A 19,753-nucleotide genomic window follows, 5' to 3' on the forward strand; every position below is an offset into this window, starting at 1 on the left:
AAATGTATGTAAAAAGAAACACTCCCTCCCTGAAGGAGAGCAGAGTCCAGCTGGGGTTGGGGAGGTGGTGGAGGCGGGGCAGCTGGACAGAGGCGGGGAGGGAGGCGAGGGCACTGGTGAAGGACCTGGGCTCTCCAAGGGAAGCGGGGAGACCTGGGGGCACATGATGGGAGCAGGGCGGGTGCATGGTCAGCTCCAAGCGGCCGGAACACAGGGTCCCTTCTGGAACAATGGCCCCAAGTGAGAGAGCAGGACTGGAGACACTGGCACCGGTGGGGCTGCGGGGCGACCCGAGTCAGCCTCGTCCCACCCACGGGAGAAACGAGGTGCAAGGGACAGACAGAGGCTGGGCCCGTGGGCGGGGGGCTGCCTGGGGGCAGGGAGGCTGCCTGGGGCGTGGGTGGGGGGCTGCCTGGGGGCAGGGGGTGGGGGGCTGCCTGGGGCGTGGGTGGGGGGTTGCCTGGGGTGTGGATGGGGGGCTGCCTGGGGGCAGGGGGCGGGGGGGCTGCCTGGGGGCAGGGGGCAGCCTGGGTCCATGGGCGGGGGGCTGCCTGGGGGCAGGGGGTGGGGGGCTGCCTGGGGGCAGGGGGTGGGGGGCAGCCTGGGCCCGTGGGCGGGGGGCTGCCTGGGGGCAGGGGGCAGCCTGGGGCAGGGGGCGGGGGGCTGCCTGGGGGCAGGGGGCGGGGGGCTGCCTGGGGGTTGGGCAGGGGCAGGACTCAGCGGTGCTTTCGAAGCAGCTGGGCTGGGCCCAGGGCAGCTGAAGCTGCGTCCAGCAGTGGGCATGGTCAGGGAGAACAGTGCAGATGCTGGGGCCCTGGTGCCCCACCCCTCACCGGCTGTCGAGGGGCCCAGGGAACCTGGGGGACGGTCTGGCTGGGGAGGGGGTTCCCAGGGACATCAGCATGAGAGACCGTGGCTGGGGCGGCGGGCTCGGGGACTTGGGCAGCTGCCCCTTCTCCTTGGGGGGCTTTCCCGCCGTTCAGAACCGCAACCTCTGCACGTGAACCACTGGTGCCTTTGCGGTCCCTGGTGACGGTGGTCTGGGGAGGACGCAGCCGTACCTGCAGGGAGTCCGCCGTGTGGCTGGTCGGCAGCCCGCTCTTGCCGTAGCCTTGGCCGTGGGCCGTGAGCAGCCGCCCGCACAGGTCCACTGCCGCCCGCCAGTTCTTGCAGCTCTGTAAGACACGGACGGTCACCCCGGGGACCACCACGGGGACGGCCACACCGGGACAGTCATCCCAGGGGTCACCATGGGGCGGTCACCCCGGGACGGCCACACTGGGATGGTCACCATGGGGACGGTCACCCAGGGACGGCCACGCTGGGATGGTCACCCCAGGGGCCACCACAGGGATGGCCACCACAGGCTTGGTGCTCAGATGCGCAGGCCACACGGGCACCAACCGAAGACGCCCTTCAAGATGAGCCAAAGATAAACCCTTAAAACGTAACCACTGATAGAACTCCAGGAGCAAAACTCTTGTTGGAAAGCCCTGCTCTGCCCCCAAACCCATCAGGCTGTTTTCGGTTTAGCAAGGTAACTGCATCTTGTGATTTTTCTCCTGCCCTGGATGCCTTTATTTGTATCTAAGGTCTGCATGTGACTGTAAGTGGTTTCAAACGTTTAACAGGATTCTGTGCTGTCAGCATGAAAAATGACCAGTAAGTCGTGCTGTCACATCGTGATCCAGGCCGCGTGTCCACATGCAGCTCCCTGTCAGGACTGGACCCACGGGAGCCCAGCTGAGGAGGCTCAGGGGCTCAGGGACTCGGTCTCAGCCGCTCTTCGCTGCCCTGAGGGACGCAGGAAGGGGGGCTACCAGGCCGACGGGAGGAGGAGCGCCATCAGAGGGACCGTCTGAACCCCGAAGAGGCTGCCAGTGGACACTCAGTGTGCGGTCCCCAAGGACAGGCACTGCCCGCTGCCCTCAGTGCACAGGCCGGGCCTCGGGGCCGTCTGCGTGCCAGAGCGGGTGAACACTCACCCTGGGCCTTGCTAACCTCAGGTCCAGAGAGGGAGCTGGACGTTAGCCCGCTATGTTCTTTTTAAAGGATGCTCTGGGCATGCTGTGCTTGCAAAGTGCTTCTAGAACAAGAAGCTGAGGGCGCCAGGAAACCGAGTCAGGCCTCCGATGTCCTCAGCGAGAACTCACGCTTCTTCTGATGACGCAGCCAGGACCAGCTCCTTGAGGGGGATCCCCTTTCCTCGTCTTCCTGGGTGTGTGTCCGTGTCTCTGCGTATATGTGTCTGCGTGTGTGTACGTCTGTCTGTCTATTTGTGTCTTTGTCTGTGTCTCGGTGAGTGTGTCAGGGTGTGTTTCTGTGTGTGCATGCACGCACACCCAGCATACCTGGTGCAGCTGGACCAGGAAGCATGCTGGTGCGGCCTTACTGCAAGCTCCGTGGTTGTCTGGCCGTATGCCCTCATGCACCCCAGCGGACGCCCCAGCCCTGGGCGCCCCGGGCTCCTCAGGGCTCCTCTTGACTCAACAATCAAGGCTTGTTAGTGCTGAATGACAGACCATCCTCATGAGAGTCACTGCCACCCATTCACCTGCTCAAAGGCACCTCGTGTACCTGACTACTAGGTCACTTCAGTCGTATCTGACTCTGCAACTCCATGGACTGTAGCCCAGGCTTCTCTGTCCATGGGATTCTCCAGGCGAGAATACTGGAGTGGGTTGCCATTTCCTTCTCCAGGGGATCTTCCCGACCCAGAGATCGAACCTGCATTTCTTATGTCTCCTGCGTTGGCAGGTGGTTCTTTACCACTACTGCCACGGAAAGGCACCCTGACTGTTAATTTTTGGCCCTGGCGGATCGCAGTGCTGTGAAGATGTGTGTGGAACCTGTGAGTACAGGGCCGAGGTGGGGGTTGGCAACTTATTTAGTCATCGGTAAGAAGAGACCAACAAGAATATTAACACGTTTGCTTATTATCTTCAGTTAGGGGAGAAGCCACTTTTTAAAACACTTACATTAACTAAAAAAAATGAATATTAGGATAGCAGGTTTTTGCTTCATTTTTAGTAATGGTCTGGTTTGAAATACAGAAAACACATCTTAGTATAAAATTCACAGCAAGAGCATAACGCTTTTCACATGGTATATTTTACTATTTTTAATCATTTATTCACCTCAGTTGTGTCTGACTTTTTGCAACCCCATGGACTGCCAACACCTCAGGCTTCTCTGTCCATCACCACCTTCCGGAGCTTGCTCAAACTCATGTCCATTGAGTTGGTGATGCCCTCTAACCATCTCATCCTCTGCTGTCCCCTTCTCCTCCTACCTTCAATCTTTCCCAGCATCAGGGTCTTTTCCATGTTTGGTGAAATGTTTGGTGAAAAAACTGTTTTTTAAAGCTAGAATTTAAATATACCATTCTAATCTTTAAGCACTGTGCAGAAAATCTTATGAAAATCTCTTCATTACTGTATATGACATGCAGAACTCTGACATTAAAGGTAGTTATATATGAGAAAAAAGATCTAAATTTCAAAATATTGTTTTTTTAAAACTAGGAAATAAGATACTCTGTTTGAGAAACTGAACATAACTGAACATTCCAGAACTTCCAGAAGAGGAGAAAAACAGTCCAATGAAAATCACTCAAGTAACTAACAGTATGTACCAAAGGCAATCATCAATGTCACATGTGACATCATGGATGTGATTAAAATGTCCCTCTCCACGGGCCGTGACATTCATTTCCCCATAAATGGCAATCTTGGAACACTCTGACATTACTTAGGGAAATGTGTTGAGAAACTTCCCTAGTCTTAAAGACGAATGCAATTATTTTAGGATGCAATTAAAATACCAGGGCAAGGTAATGGTCTTTTCTCGAATACATTTCCCGCCTTAAACAGGTCTCCTTGCTAGCACTGTTAATATAGTTTCTACCGGCCTCAAGTATTTGCAAAGTATGAAAAAAATCAAACCAAACCGCATATACTTGACACCAAGAATAATGAAAAGACCTAAAAAGATCACCTGAGGATTAATGACAATGTCTGTGTGAGGCTTCGTGTGCCCCGTCCGAGCTCACAGTCACAAGTCATGCTTCAAACACAGCCGACTGCTCGTGACGCTGCTGCCCAGCAGGTGTTCAAGGCCACAGAAAGGGAGTGACAGCGGCCGCCCCCCAAGGCAGAAGGGTCATTCCACCGGACGCACGCGGCCGTGCATAGCATCACCTCCCACACCTGCGACTCCGGGAACAAGGGCCAGTGCACACAGACTCACAGACACTTACAGATGAGCTCTCCTCTCTCCCTTTTAAAAACTGAGTATCTCATCTTTCCTTCCCACAGCGTCTCATTCATGGGGAGAATTCTAGAATCACTTCAACGAAAGAAACTCAGTGAAATGTGATCTACATTTACTTAAAAAAAAAAAACCTAAACTTTAATGTGAAAATGTCAGCAAACCAGCTAAGCAAGTGTTTATTTGCACTTCTGTGACATCATGAAAGATGCTGCGGGGCAGACAGTTCCCAGCGGCTCCCAGGCCCCCGGGGGACTCCTGCGGCTCCCAGGCCCCCAGAAGCACCACCTGCCCAGGTCAGGGTGCCTGCGATCAGAGTCTCCCCTTCTGCTCCATGACTGCAGCTCAGGCAGGGTGTCTGCACTCACTCTTGTTAACGAATGAAGAAAGGCTTTTGTGTGCACTTCTGGGAAGTCTGCTGATTTAGTAATAAACCTTCTACACCAAGTACAGAAAACAGAGTTCTTTCAGGAAACCAATGTGCGGTTCCTTCACTCCAGCTATTTTGATGAGGCACATTTGATCACAGTGTGCACCACCTCAAAGAATTCAAATGTTGCATGATGCTCTCTGCCGCTCAGGACTGGTTATCTGATCCAACAAAACTCCGTTTCTGTGCAAGGGCTAAGGATAAGACACTGAGAGTGATTGGTCCTTGGAAAAATATTACGAAGGGAGGAAGAACTTATACGGAAAATCAAATACACTATCACTTACAATGAGCTGTTTCAATCCGACAAAAGACTGCTCCACCGAGCTGGCGGTTAGGACCCGTCTCTTTGCCGCAGCTTTTTCGCCCAGGAAGCGAAGCATTAAGTCTTTAACTGCATCTCCCTGGAAAGAATATCAGAGAAATATGTCAGGACAGTAGAACGCTAATTAAACTCAGCTAAGCGAAACTCACAGCTAACCAAAGTTTCTTTTATTCTCCACTGGTGTGTGGAGGCTAAAATGCGGTTATGGCACAGCTGAGCTGCACCTAACCAGACGCTATAGCACCCCAAGCGCTGGTAAGACGTGAAGTTTAGAGCTGCTTTCTCCTGGAGAGGAGGTGGTAAGTCAGCAGTGGCCGTGCCGCGCTGGAGGGGGCCGGGGCTCCTGCAGTGTGAAGGATGCTGCCCCTGGGAGGAGCACGGTGCACGCGGGGACCAGGCTGGGCGGGCGGGCCTGAGCCCTCTGCCCACAGCCCAAACCACAGCCCCCTGGTCTGGGCCTCTGGGGTCCCCAGGGCTCAGCCAGAGCAGTGGGTGGTGGCCCAGGGCATCCCCCTCCCCTAGGGCCATGTCCCCCCAGCCTAAGGAGGTCCTTCTGCCAGGGGGCAGCTGCACAAAACTCTGCACAGGGGGCTCCCTGCCCAGCCTTGGGTTAGCCCTGCCTGCACCTGGGCTGAGTGACTGCAGAGGGAGCATGGACGGGAGTGACCATCCGTGACCCAGAGCCCAGGGAGAGGCCGGGGAGGGGCGGGGACAGACCGCTGACACAGAGGGTGACAGAGGAGAGCCTGCAGCTCTGGGCAGCCTGCGCCTGCCCAGGGCCCCGCGACTCCTTCCCGCTGTGCCGAGGAATCGAGTTGAAGCAGTTCTGCTCAGAGGCAAGGCTTCTCTCCTGTGACTGCCCGCACGGCCGGTGTGGACCTGGTGTGCAGGAAGGCTGTGGCAGGCTCAGCTGCCTCCTGCTGCTGGAGGAGGGGAAGGCACAGCCTGGCAGTGGGGGTCCTGGGCCCTCAGCCTGGAGCTCAGAGGCTAAGCCACAGCTCCTCCTCACGTGGGGGCAAAGGCCTGGAAGCAGCAGGGTTACTGTTTCTGCCTCCAGAGAATAAGGTGAAATAGTTTAAATGCCAGGCCCCAGAAGGGACTACCTGATCCAGGAGGGTAATCAGACGGTGGAGCAAGGAGGCAGGCACACGGCTGCACAGAGCTCTGCACACAGGCGTCTGTCTCCGAGCAGATACAGAGCTGCAACAGAGCAGTGGGCCTGTGAACCAGGCAAAGGCAGACTCACCCTTAAAGCCACGGAGCCTGGAGGCGCAATCCGAGTCCTCCAACCTTGCAGCATCCCCGGTAGTGAGCCCACACTGCAGACACTGCCTGCCCTTTCGATTCTGCCAGTTAATTAGCATAGGACGCTCGAGACAGGGGCACCGTGGGGCTGACCAGCACTCACCCTGAAAGCCCACAGACGACAAAACATCCCGCCACAGACCGGCTCCCACCGCGTCACTTGGCCGGGGCGGTTCTGATACGGGGGTCCTGGTACCTTGGCTGCAGACCCTCCATGGTCACCGGAGTGAGGTAAGCGGCCTCCTCCCTGGGATGTTTGGAGAGCTATCTCCCTGCACCTGGGGGGCACCCACCTAGAACCGCACAGACCCCTTCTGCTCAGTACTCCCTCGGTGTGCCCAGGGCAGGGCGGTGGCAGACCGTGCCAACGGGTCTGCGGCTGGCCCTCCGCATGCAGAGGACGGGCTGCTCCCCCCCTGTTGCGTGCGGACGGCTTCAGCAGCACCTTCGCGGTTTAGTGGACGACGTCCACGTGGAGCACAGAGTGGCTGACTCACGGGGCGCGGTGGGTAAGCTCTACCGTCAGGGACGTCCGGTCACGGGCAGCGGTGCTGGAAGGACAGTGCCCGGCCATGAACAGGAAAGTGGTGACGGTGCCTGCCTGCTTCCCAGGTGGGACTCCCATCACATCCACACTGTGGGGGCTGGGGGTGGGATCCAGGAGCAGAATCAGACCCGGGCAGAGGAAAGGCCCAGCCTCAGGTCCAGATGTTGGGTTCGCAGAGCCCCCTGCGAGGCCAGAGCGCCCTGAGGCCCCCCCCCGGCCCTGTCACCCCCTCACAGTCGGCACCGACTCGCTGTCAACTCTGGTCTGTGGATCCCCCCACCACAATGAACGACCTTCATACAAATACTCTCCAACTCCATCCTTTCCTGATTCTGAACATTTCTGAACAGTCATCTCTCCACCAACTTTGCATCCAGTTCTTCAAGAATACAGGCCACCTAGACTCCGACTAGTTAGAAATGCCGACACTCCTGAAGCTTCTGCAGTTGGATGCAGAGTTACACGCTCGCCTGCGTGGCCTCTGCCCTGACTCAGGCTGCTCTAAGAAGTCACGTCACACAGAAACAACATAACACTCCCCTCTGTCCACATTTCATCCCTTAAGAAGGGAAAGTGACAGTGAAGTCCCTCAGGCGTGTCCGACTCTTTGCAACCCCATGGACTGGAGCCTGCCAGGCTCCTCTGTCCATGGGATTCTCCAGGCAAGCATACTGGAGTGGGCTGCCATTTTCTTCTCCAGGGGATCTTCCCGACCCAGGGATTGAACCCAGGTCTCCCGCACTGCAGGCAGACTCTCTACCGTCTGAGCCACCAGGGAAGGAATTTTTAATTTGGTACCAACAGGTGAGCAATTTGGAAAAAACCGCAAAGTATTTCAGAAAGCTGATATAGTGTTGCAACTGTAGCAGCAGTGAGGGGAGGAACGTGTGAACAGGTGAAGCCAACAAGTGCTTGGTCAACATCTTAAAAGCCTGGCGTGCGCAGCGAGTTACCACACGTGCTGGACCGATCTAACTCCTCTGGAAAATAACACAGCATTTCTGGTGTCAACCACACACTTTTTCTTTTCTGAAAAGTTCTTTGAAGAATAATACACGACTGAAGAGACGCAGGCGAAGAACAAACTGGCTCACTGGCTCCATGGGAAAGTCAAAGGCCTTTCGGGAACTATTCTGAATTCACGTTTCAATTCACCACGAGGTTTCCAAAACAGTCACTGTGGACTGCAAGAGGGACGGAGACACTGCTTAAGGATCTAAAGGAAGCAGAAAGGACACAGTGTCTCTCGGCTGGCTGCAGGGTGGGTCCTATCCTGGTGGCGGGCGCCTGACCCTGGCTGACCCCCGAAGGCCCTGCTTATTCCACGACCAGCCATGTGAAAGCGTCAGAGCTCTGAGGGGCTGTCACAGACCCCACACACCCCACGGGCGGGAATGGCCTCCATGCTCGAGTCAGCCTGGGTTCGCCCAGGAGCAAGCATCAGCACTTTGTCCCTCAGCTCAGGACTGACTGACCTGCTTCCCTGAAGGGCGTCGCGGGGCATTCAGCACCTCTGCCCCATGAGAGCACCGCGCTCAGCCCAGCCCTTCAGGGGGCCGGAGTGAAGCAGCTCTGTGCAGCCCCAAATGCACCTGAGGAGCCCTGGGCCCTGGGACCGCCCTGCGGACCATGGGGTTAAGGCATCAATGCTGACCCACAAATGCTGCTGACTTCCGAGCCCATAAATGGGATTCACTGAGAAGGCCAGGGAAGGCAAATTCATGCCCAGTGCGTTCTGCTGGAGAGGGCGGGGAGGGCACCTGGGACGGTGGCTGGCGGGCGGCGAGCCCCAAGGAAGACGCATCTTGTCAGCAAGTACCCGAAGAGAGCACGCGAGGATGTCCTCATCTGCAGGCTCTCATGTCAGCTCCCCACAGAGACCTGGGTCGGGAAGATCTGCTGAAGGAGGGAGAGGCTACCCACTCCAGTATTCTTGGGCTTCCCTTGCGGCTCAGCTGGTAAAGAATCTGCCCGCAATATAGGAGACCCTGGTTCGACTCCTGGGATGGGAAGATCCCCTGGAGAGGGGAAAGGCTACCCATGCCAGTATTCTGGCCTGGTGAATCCCATGGAGTGTATAGTCCATGGGGTCGCAAAGAGACTCAGAGACTTTCACTCACACTCCCCAGAGACAGCCGGCCGAGCTCACCTCTCCACCAGCCACTTTACTTCTCCACAGGATCAGCCTCGCGGGGCCGGGGCCCCACCCTGCGTGGTTTTCTGACCTGGCCATGGTGTGGGAAGGGGAACGCCTGCCCTGGGAAGAGCCCCTTCAGTTCCCAGAGTGGACAGCGCGGGACACGAGGCACAGACCCTGCAGACCCCGCCTGACATGCAGCCGAGCTCACCTCAGGTGGGAGTGTGCACACGCCCAATAAAACGTTACCACGTGAAGGCACCATGCTATGTGCCTTCCTGTATCTGGGCTTTCAAGTTTAACAAATTATGAATCTCATTAACTATTTTATTATAATATCATCTTCATTTTTTCGCAATAAATAAAAATCCTTATTTGAATATAACATTATTTTTGTGCATGTGTGTATGCTAAGTCGCTTCAGTAGTGTCCGACTCTTTGTGACCCCACAGACTGTAGCCCACCAGGCTCCTCTGTCCATGAGATCTCCCAGGCAATACTGGAGTGGGCTGCCATGGCCTCCTCCAGGAGATCTTCCCGACCCAGGGACTGAACCTCACCTCTACGTCTCCTGCATTGGCGGGCGGGTTCTTTACCACGAGTGCCACCGATAAAGCCATGATATCGTTTTTTCAGTCGAATATGTAAATATTCCACTGAAGAGATGGGATGTGGCGAATGTATTCAACCAGCCTCCTGACAACGGACTACCAGATGCTTTCAGATTCTTTCCAGTTATAAACCTCACTCTGACGGGCATCCTGAAAGCTGGCTATTCATACACCAGTGAGATTCTTTCCTCATATATAACTACTCAGGGTGGAATTTCTGGGTCAAAGCACATGCACATTTGGACATGCATTTTAAAATTTAAGAAAGTTTCTGCCAAATTACCAGTCCCCTCAGGGCTGCCTTAGCTGGCTATCTCCTCATATTCTAACAGACACAGAATAATTATAAATAACTCAGTAACAGAAAGTGAAAATAACTTCATCTTCTTTGATGACTGGTAAGACTGAACTTTTTAATGTTGTTATTTACAGTATCTAGTATTTATTTTATGATTATATATTTATATATCTTGTGATTTATGGAGACCATCTTTTTTTTTTTTTTTTACCAAATCTGTAAGAACTCTTTCTACATAAAGCACATTGAGTGTATCGCAAACACATTTTTCCATATCTAAAAGGAGAGGAAAGGGGATTTATCATCTACAGGAGCTCAGCTGTTATAATAATCTGATCACACAGTTCACAACTTCTCCAGAGAGCTGTCATGCAGCTCCCTTGCTGGTAACTATTTCTAAGGCTCTGATTAGCACCTTAAAGACCTTGGATCAGAGAAATCAACAGGGTTCCAAATTACCTAGTGACATCACAGCAAACACTCTCAAGATCAGAATCTTGGGAACTGCTGAAAACAATAAGGTTTTTTCAAAGCTCGACAGGTCTTTTCCGTGTGAACATAGGCAAAACAGAATCAGATGAGAAGCAAGGAGATCTGCCGGGGCTTTCCTGGCTGGCAGAGTGCGCCCACCGTCCCACGTGCGCGCTGAAGGCCCTCCGCCCTCACCTGGATGTTGTCGAACTTGAGGCCGGGCATGGTGAGGTCCTCCTTGTCCACGAACACCGTGCCGTACTGCTGCGTGGCGACTGAGGTCAGCACGCTCCTGGTCGCCTCCCCGGGGATCCAGGCGTCGCTTCTCCGGTCCATCTCGCTCATGCTCAGCGCGGTGGCAAAGGGGTCCTCGCTGCCGGCAAACACCGCCTGGATCTGTGAGAATGGCTTTGGGGACTGCGAGATCTCCAGGGGAACCGTGGAGACACCCAACCCTGATCTCTCCGCCCCTGGGGAGGAGGCAGCGTCCGCGGAACCCGGCGAGCTTCCTCCCACAGGGGTATCGGCCAGCGAAGACAGGCTTTCCGGAATGGAAGGGCTGGCGTTGGGGTTACTGACGGAGATGAAGGTGGAGCTTGTGAAGGAATCAAAGAAGTCCGAGGCCAAGGAGCTGCCGCTGGACGGATCGCCGAAGAACTTGCTCAGGCTGGGGCTCGGCTGGACCACCTGGGGCGGGGTCCTGGGGGCAGCCTCTCCGGCGCTGCTGAAGCTGGGGGACTTCACCATCTGGGACTCGAAGCCGTCCGGCAGGGCCGGGGGCGGGGCGCCGGGGGGCGGCTGGCTAAAGATGGTGCACACGGGCACCGGCTCGTCCTTGCGGGCTGGCTGCCGGGGGCGTGCGCCTGACGGCGGCCCTGCGGGGGGCACCTGCCCAGCCGCTGGGCCCGGGTCCTCCGTGCCGCTGTGTTCAAAAGCAGGCGGGTCTTCCTCGACGCCGGGCTCGGGGTCCTCTTTCAACGACGCTCTGCCGGCAGGGGTCATGTCCGAGAGGTCCGGAGGCGTGTCCCCGCCATCACTCTCGCCGCCGTCACTGAGAGAGCCCAGCGCGCCCTCTTCTGCGCCGGGCCCCGGTCTGTGATCGCCACTGCCCTCGGCGGGCTCCCCCACGTCCTGCAGACACCCCAGGTCACCCGCGTCATCCTCGCTATTGTTTGGGGAGTCGGAGATGAGCACGCTCTCCATCAGGGGCTCATCGAGCTTATCCGGGAAATTATTTGAGTCCTCGGACTCGAACTCGTCTCCCCCGAGATCGATGGTTTCCTCGTGGTAAAGAAGCTGTGCCTGGTCTCCCTGAGGCCCCTGCGAAGTGCTGCTCTGGCCTGGCGCCTGAGCGGGTGTGCTCTGCTCGGGCACGCGCTGGCTGGCACCTTCCGCGTTCTCCATGGCCACCTGAAACCGACAAAGACACGTCAACCTCAGAAGCTTACATCTCGGTTACTATTAGAATGGCTTTGTCTTACTGAAACCGTAGATGGCCTTGAACTACATCCCACAGGGCAACGCAGTAAGAGAAGACTGGTCATTAACCCATCATTATGTACACTGGATCCTTAGGACAAGAAGCAACCGTTTCAGCTACAGAAGATTAATAGATTATCAAGCAATGAAATTAAAAGACGCTTACTCCTTGGAAGGAAAGTTATGACCAACCTAGATAGTATATTAAAAAGCAGAGACATTACTTTGCCAACAAAGGTCCGTCTAGTCAAGGCTATGGTTTTTCCAGTGGTCATGTATGGATGTCAGAGTTGGACTGTGAAGAAAGCTGATCGCCGAAGAATTGATGCTTTTGAACTGTGGTGAACCTCTGCATATCTGAGGTTATTGATATTTCTCCCGGCAATCTTGATTCCAGCTTGTGCTTCTTCCAGCCCAGCGTTCCTCATGATGTACTTTGCATATAAGTTAAATAAGCAAGGTGACAATATGCAGCCTTGATGTACTCCTTTTTCTATTTGGAACCAGTCTGTTGTTCCATGTCCAGTTCTAACTGTTGCTTCCTGACCTGCATACAGGTTTCTCATAAATTCCCCAAAACTGTCAATTCTAAAAATCTTTGCCTACTTCACAGGTCAGATTTTGAAAAATCATAGCTTTAATCTGGGATTCCTTAGAAAGCATAAAGAATGGACATGAGATTGGGTGAACTCTGGGAGTTGGTGATGGACAGGGAGGCCTGGCGTGCTGTGATTCATGGGGTCGCAAAGAGTCGGACACGACTGAGCGACTGAAATGAACTGATGGGACACTTACTTATTGATAAGGGAATGCAACCTTTCTCATACACTCTCTTCCAACAACACAAGAGAAGACTCTACACATGGACATCACTAGATGGTCAATACCGAAATCAGATTGATTATATTCTTTGCAGCCAGAGGTGGAAAAGCTCTATACAGTCAGCAAAAACAAGACCTGGAGCTGACTGTGGCTCAGATCATGAACTCCCTATTGCCAGATTCAGACTTAAATTGAAGAAATTAGGGAAAACCACTAGACCATTCAGGTATGACCTGAATCAAATCCCTTACTATTATACAGCGGAAGTGACAAATAGATTTAAGGGACTAGATCTGATAGAGTGCCTGATGAACTATGGACGGAGGTTCATGACACTGTACAGGAGACAGGGATCAAGACCAATCCCAAGAAAAAGAAATGCAAAAAGACAAAATGGTTGTCAGAGGAGGCCTTACAAATAGCTGAAAAAAGAAGAGAAGCTAAAGGCAAAGGAGAAAAGGAAAGATATACCCATTTGAATGCAGAGTTCCAAAGAATAGCGAGAGATTAAGAAAGCCTTCCTCAGTTATCAATGCAAAAAAATAGAGGAAACCAATAGAATGGGAAAGACTAGAGATCTCTTCAAGAAAATTAGAGATAGCAAGGGAACATTTCATGCAAAGATGGGCTCAATAAAGGACAGAAATGGTATGGACCTAACAGAAGCAGAAGATATTAAGAAGAGCTGGCAAGAATACATAGAAGAACTACACAAAATAGATCTTCACGACCCAGATAATCACGATGGTGTGATCACTCACCTAGAGCCAGACATCCTGGAATGTGAAGTTAAGTGGGCCTTGGGAAGCATCACTATGAACAAAGCTAGTGGAGGGGATGGAATTCCAGTTGAGCTATTTCAAATTCTAAAAGATGATGCTGTGAAAGTGCTGCACTCAATATGTCAGCAAACTTGGAAAACTCAGCAGAGGCCACAGGACTGGAAAATGTCAGTTATCATTCCAATCCCAAAGAAAGGCAATGCCAAAGAATGCTCAAACTACCGCATGATTGCACTCATCTCACATGCTAGCCAAATAATGCTCAAAATTCTCCAAGCCAGGCTTCAACAGTATGTGAACCATGAACTTCTAGATGTTCAAGCTGGATTTAGAAAAGCCAGAAGAACCAGAGATCAAATTGCCAACATCCACTGGATCATCAAAAAAGCAAGAGAGTTCCAAAAAACATCTTCTGCTTTACTGACTATGCCAAAGCCTTTGACTGTGTGGATCACAACAAACTATGGAAAATTCTTCAAGAGATGGGAATACCAGACCACTTGACCTGCATCCTGAGAAATCTCTACGCAGGTCAAGAAGCAATTAGAAGTGGACATGGAACAACAGATTGGTTCCAAATAGGGAAAGGAGCAGTAAAGGCTGTATATTGTCACCCTTCTTATTTAACTTATATGCAGAGTACATCATGAGAAACGCTGGGCTGGAAGAAGCACAAGCTGGAATCAAGATTGCCGGGAGAAATATCAATAACCTCAGACATGCAGATGACACCACCCTTATGGCAGAAAGTGAAGAACTAAAGAGCCTCTTGATGAAAGTGAAAGAGGAAAGTGAAAAAGTTGGCTTAAAACCCAACATTCAGAAAACTAAGATCATGGCATCTGGTCCCATCATTTTATGGAAAATTGATGGGGAAACAATGGAAACAGTGAAAGACTTTATTTTCTTGGGCTCCAAAATCACTGCAGATGGTGACTGCAGCCATGAAATTAAAAGACACTTGCTCCTTGGAAGAAAGCTATGACCAACCTAGACAGCATATTAAAAAGCAGAGACATCACTTTGCCAACAAATGTATGTCTAATCAAAGCTATGGTTTTTCCAGTAGTCATGTATGGATATGAGAATTGGATTATAAAGAAAGCTGAGCGCCGAAGAATTGATGCTTTTGAACTCTGGTGCTGGAGAAGACTCTTGAGAGTCTCTTGGACTGCAGGGAGATCCAACCAGTCCATCCTAAAGGAGATCAGTCCTGAGTATTCATTGGAAGGACTGATGCTGAAGCTGAAACTCCAATACTTTGGCCACCTGATGCAAAGAACTACTCAACTGAAAAGACCCTGATGCTGGGAAAGATTGAGGGCAGGAGGAGAAGGGGAGAGAGGATGAGATGGTTGGATGGCATCACCAACTCAATGGACATGAGTTTGAGCAAGCTCCAGGAGTTGGTGATGGACAGGGAAGCATGGCGTGCTGCAGTCCATGGGGTCACAAAGAGTCGGACAAGACTGAGTGACTGAACTGAACTGAGCCTTTCTGAATAGCTCGGCAAAGAATAAAGCTCTCTGACAAGCAATTCCATGTTTACCAGCTCACTGAAAACATGTTTTTGAAGCAAACACCATCTGAAAGAAAGACAGACAGCCGAGTGAAAAGGGGCGCTTGTTCTGCAACAGTGTTTTGATTCTCTTCGGTAACTTGTTTCTATTCCAATCTGACTTTGAAAAGTGAAGTCCACCTCTTTCCTAGTGACACCATCTACACAGATGATTTTTACCCTGGGTAAAAACTGAACTGTGTACCGTAATTTCTAAATAAAAACTACACCTTTGTTAGAAACCATTATCAGAGGTTGACGTGTTGGGCCGAAAAGTCTTGCAAATCAGTGATCGTTACCAGCTGAGTGCCACTGTGTCTGAGTCATTACCCTGCACTCCATGAAATGACAGGAAATTAAGTTAACTGCAACCCACATGCCACCGCCTCTCGCCCCACACCACAAAAGAAAGCGAGATCTAGGTGGACGTGGGCAGTAGCAAAAGCCCCACCTCAGTCTTCCGACTTCTTTCCTTAGAAAACCTTAGAAGGTTCTTGTCACTCTCTCCGACCCTTCTGAAGGCAAATTTTCTATAAACTATTTTTATCAAACACTGAGTGATACAATATTTATAACGTGTGGCTGATAGAATACATCCTAACTCCCTTTTCAGACCTAATATTCTGAGATCTGTCATACTCTTGTTCTTCTTTCATTTTCCAAGTGTTTTTCCTCAAACAACATGTTAGATTTTTGCTTTTTACTTAAATTTCTCCTCCACTTTTAACCTTGAGACTCATTCCTGTAAGCAGCATGAAGCTGTGATTCCTCATTTTTGCTGACAACCTAGTATCCATTCTTTTTTTGTGGCCATGTCATGAGGCATGTGGAATCTTAGTTCCCTGACCAGGGATCGAACCTGTGCCCCATGTGTTGGGAGCACAGAGTTTTAACCCCTGGACTGCCAGGGGAAGTCCTGATATATCTATTCTTCTTGAGGTGTTATGTTTTTGAATACAAACAGTGCTGCTATGAACATTCCTGTACATGCCTCTTGCTGTATGTGTGAAAGTCATCACCTACGCTTGATATTGTTTCACTTCTTAATATCAAGGTATTAAAAATTCCTACAAATCAACAGGATTACAAATGATCCAACAGAAAAGAATCCTGAACCAAGATCTGAACAAGGTGAGAGGGATTCACATTTCACAAGCATTTGTCCTGTGACCGAAACAGCTGTACAGTTTGATTTTATTAGGAGGATTCCACATTGTACCAATGGTTACAGTCAAGTTAAGCGCCTCTTTTCAATCTCAAGAGTCCTCGCTGAGACAAACATGGCCCCATTACTCACGTGTCATGGAGGAAGTCCCTGTACATGCACACCATAAGCTGTGATCATGAATGCTATGAACAGGAAGTCCAGAAAATACCGCCCTTTCTCCAAAGACTTAAACCCTGGAAACAACTGCCTGTAGATACTGTAATAAAGAAACAGTAGTATACTCAAAATGCAGTGAAAATGAATGAGCTATCCCATAGCGAATGCCTCAAGGTCTGGAACTCACAAATCTAATTCTACACATTGAAACGGGTAGAAAAATAAACAGAAAGATGACTTTCTACCTGAAGTTCAAACAAGAAAATCAAACAATACATTACTTTAGGAATACAAAAGGAAAAACAGGGTGATAATAATGCACAGTTGGACTGGGGAGTGGGCTGGAAGAGGCCTCAAGGAAAGGTTCGATAGGGGCGGCGTGTGGGTCTAAGCCGTCGGCAACGCTGGCGCCAGAAGCCAAGTCTGCACGTGACTTTGTGGTTTCCATGTCTGTTACATGCAGCCTTTGCCTTTCATACTTTAAAAACTGAAAAGTACATGTATCTGCCCTTGATTTGCATGATATAAGTCTTCGCTTCTCCTATTACTGATTTAATAAATGCTCACATGGCGCTAGTGGTAAAGAACACACCTGCGAAAGCAGGGTACAAGAGACACCGGTTTGATCCCTGGGTCGGGAAGAGCCCCTGGGGGAGGGCGTGGCAACCCACTTCAGTGTTGCTGCCTGGAGAATCCCACGGACAGAGAAGCCCGGTGGGCTAGTCCATGGTCGCAGAGTCAGACGTGATGGATCGACTAACACAATATAAAACCACAGACATGGTTTTAAGCTTACATCCAGCATCAAAACGCTAGCAAAGAAATCAGACTTTTTCTTTGACTGGTTCTTTGCACATGAGCTTAATTAATGCCTTAAAATATTTTTAAGTGATCTAAATTTACTGCTGCTGCTGCTGTGTCACTTCAGTCGTGTCCAACTCTGTGTGACCCCATAGACAGAAGCCCACCAGGCTCCCCCGTCCCTGGGATTCTCCAGGCAAGAACAACTAAGAACAATGAAAACTACTGCTCTTTAGGTTCCCTTTCCGGACACAAGACTGCAATTACAAATCTTCCCAGAGTGCAATAATGGAAACCATATGTCCAGGAAAGAACTGTGCCACGAGGTAGGAATCTAATTAGTATACAATTGGAAAGGCCCCCATGCAGAGAACACTCACCACAGATCAAGCATTTTACATGTATTATATTTAAGCCTTAGGACCAACTTACAAAGCATAAGCTCCATCACACAGCAGAGGTCAAGTGATTTGCCTGATGCTGTCAACTGATGCGGACGGGATTCCTACACAGGTTTTTCTGCCTCTGCTGTCTTTGTACAGCTGCTGAGATAGGTCAAGATTGAGAGCAGAGGGTAAGGCAGGGAGAACTTGGAATGACTGCTTGAGGCTTGGGCTCACTACCAAGTAAATTGACCTCTGAAAATAACTTAATCCTTTAGTCTCTGCTTCCTCATCTGAAGATTGGGATCATGAAGATTAAATAGCAACGGATGCCCAGGAACTAGTAACTATCATTTTAATGAAGCAGAGTGGTAACACGCTGTCCTCGAACAGTGAAGATCCTATTAGGGGTCACAGAACGTGAGGACGGGTGACTGTATTATTCTCTTTGCATCCGTCCTTCCCCCCAGCCCATTACACAGAAAGCTGAACTCACTGCCATACAGTACAGCCTCCTGAATTTGCAAAAAGAAACAGGTATTTAAATATGATGCTTCCCAGTAGCCATAAGAAGCTGTGAACTGCAAGTCCAAGGAAATGCTTCCCTGGGGTTAAACTCCTGTGGGCTAGGTGAGAGCAGGGAGAGCTCTTCTGTGAGCCTTATACTCTTCATGCTTTCAATTCTTCCCAGTATGCATACTCCACCAGTCAGCTCTGTGCTGCATGATGCTCTGGAAGGCGTCAGCCAGCTTTTACAGAGGGACTGACAGGCCTTTACACAGACCACCGCGTTCTGTCCTCACACTGAGTCCGCTTGGGCAGGTTACTGTAAACGTCCATCCACAGAACAGGAGGCCAGGAGGAACGAGTCACTGAGTACTACAGCTGGGCCCAGGGGCGCAGACCCTCCCGAGCTTTCGGCGCCCGGGGGCCCGCCCCAGGGGTGTGGGGCCAACGGCCGCCCCTGCAAAGGGCAGGCACCCAAGGATCGCGCTCCGGACACTCAGGGCCATCCTGGGCCGGAGGGAGGCGGGACAGAGACGAGTCCCCGGGGAGGAGAGACCCCCGGGGAGGAGAGACCCCCGGGAGGAGAGACCAAGGGGGAGGGGAGACCTGGGAGGAGAGACCCCGGGGGAGGAGAGACCGGGAGGAGACACCCCCACCCCAGGGGCTGAAGCTTGAGACGGAAAGACCCCGTCTCCAAAGCCCGGGCCCTGTCCTCACCCGTCCCCCGGGGTTGGGGGAAGGGTCACCTGCGGCTGTGACCCGGGTCCGGGAGAAGCTGGAGGAAACCGGGAAACCAGGACGGGGATCGGCGCCTCCGGCGGCGTCTGCGCCTGCTCCCGCGCATGCCCGGTGCAGGAGCCGAGGGCCAGCGCGGTTCCGGTTCCGGCCGTGGTGGGCGGGGCCTGGGGCGGGGCGGGGCGGGGCGTCGCGTCGCTAAACCTGTGGCAGAGGGCAGCTTTTTTAAAGTTCGTGGCCAGTGCATCCTTGAAATACTTATTTTCAGAGATGTGTCTTTGTGCCTATATGTGTTTTCAACTTTTCTTGTTGAGAATACATCCATCTGTATTACTTGTGTAAGCACATTAAGGATAAAAATGGTAATAATAATACCAATGATAGCTGGGGGGAATTAATCCAGCAGTATGAAGATCCTGAATGCCTTAGCGCCACAACTCAATCTCAGGCGAGCGGAGCCGCCGAAGAGGATCCCCGTGTCTGTGCTTCTGCTTTCTTGACTTCCGCTGTTACCTTGGAGATACCCCGGTTCATCACTCAGCCTAAGTGTCAGGCTCAGCGCCAGGCGCTAGAGCACAGCTGAACCAGGCCACATCCAGCCATTTTCTTCTTATTCTTTAATGATTTAAAACAGTTTTATTTATTTTGAAAAATAAAAACCGTTTCTAGTTAAGGTGAACAACGTGACGTGCTGACATATCTAAACATTGTGAGATGGCCGCACTGGGACTAATGCCCTTATCCATCACCACACGCATTTTTTGTATTTGTGGTGAAAACATTTAAAATCTATTCTCTGCAAATCGCAAGTATAGGATGCATTATTATAAACTATGCCTCCAGAACTTATTAATTTTATCATTGAAAGTTTGCATTATTTGCTCAATAGCTACCCTTTCTCCCAACCCTCAGCCTCTGGTAACCATCATTCTACTCTCTTTTACAATGATTTCAACTTTCTTTTTTAGA

General features: G+C 51.6%; 1 protein-coding gene across 11 annotated transcripts in view; it reads right to left on the reverse strand.

Annotated features, from left to right (window-relative positions):
• Window positions 1–18,948, reverse strand: part of TRAPPC12 (trafficking protein particle complex subunit 12) — a 36,179-nt gene extending 17,231 nt beyond the window's left edge. For 8 of the 11 annotated variants that reach the window (XR_016037935.1, XM_088838331.1, XM_088838335.1 and 5 more), the window contains exons 1-4: window positions 18,796–18,923; window positions 10,589–11,803; window positions 4,987–5,103; window positions 1,062–1,175 (exon numbers count right to left, since the gene is read on the reverse strand). Coding sequence is in view for 10 of the 11 variants with exons in the window: in XM_088838331.1 (XP_088694457.1) it covers window positions 1,062–1,175; window positions 4,987–5,103; window positions 10,589–11,797 (1,440 nt within the window). In the remaining variant the exon portion in view is untranslated. Of the gene's footprint in view, window positions 1–1,061; window positions 1,176–4,986; window positions 5,104–10,588; window positions 11,804–17,591; window positions 18,506–18,766 lie in introns of those variants that run through there. The other 3 variants (XM_055427800.2, XM_055427801.2, XM_055427799.2) reach the window with 3 other exon arrangements.
• Window positions 18,949–19,753: the final 805 nt, after the last annotated feature.

Source organism: Moschus berezovskii, chromosome 7 (genome assembly GCF_049115385.1).
Source record: "Moschus berezovskii isolate FMDL1 chromosome 7, NW_MosBer_1.0, whole genome shotgun sequence".
NCBI lineage: Eukaryota > Metazoa > Chordata > Mammalia > Artiodactyla > Moschidae > Moschus > Moschus berezovskii.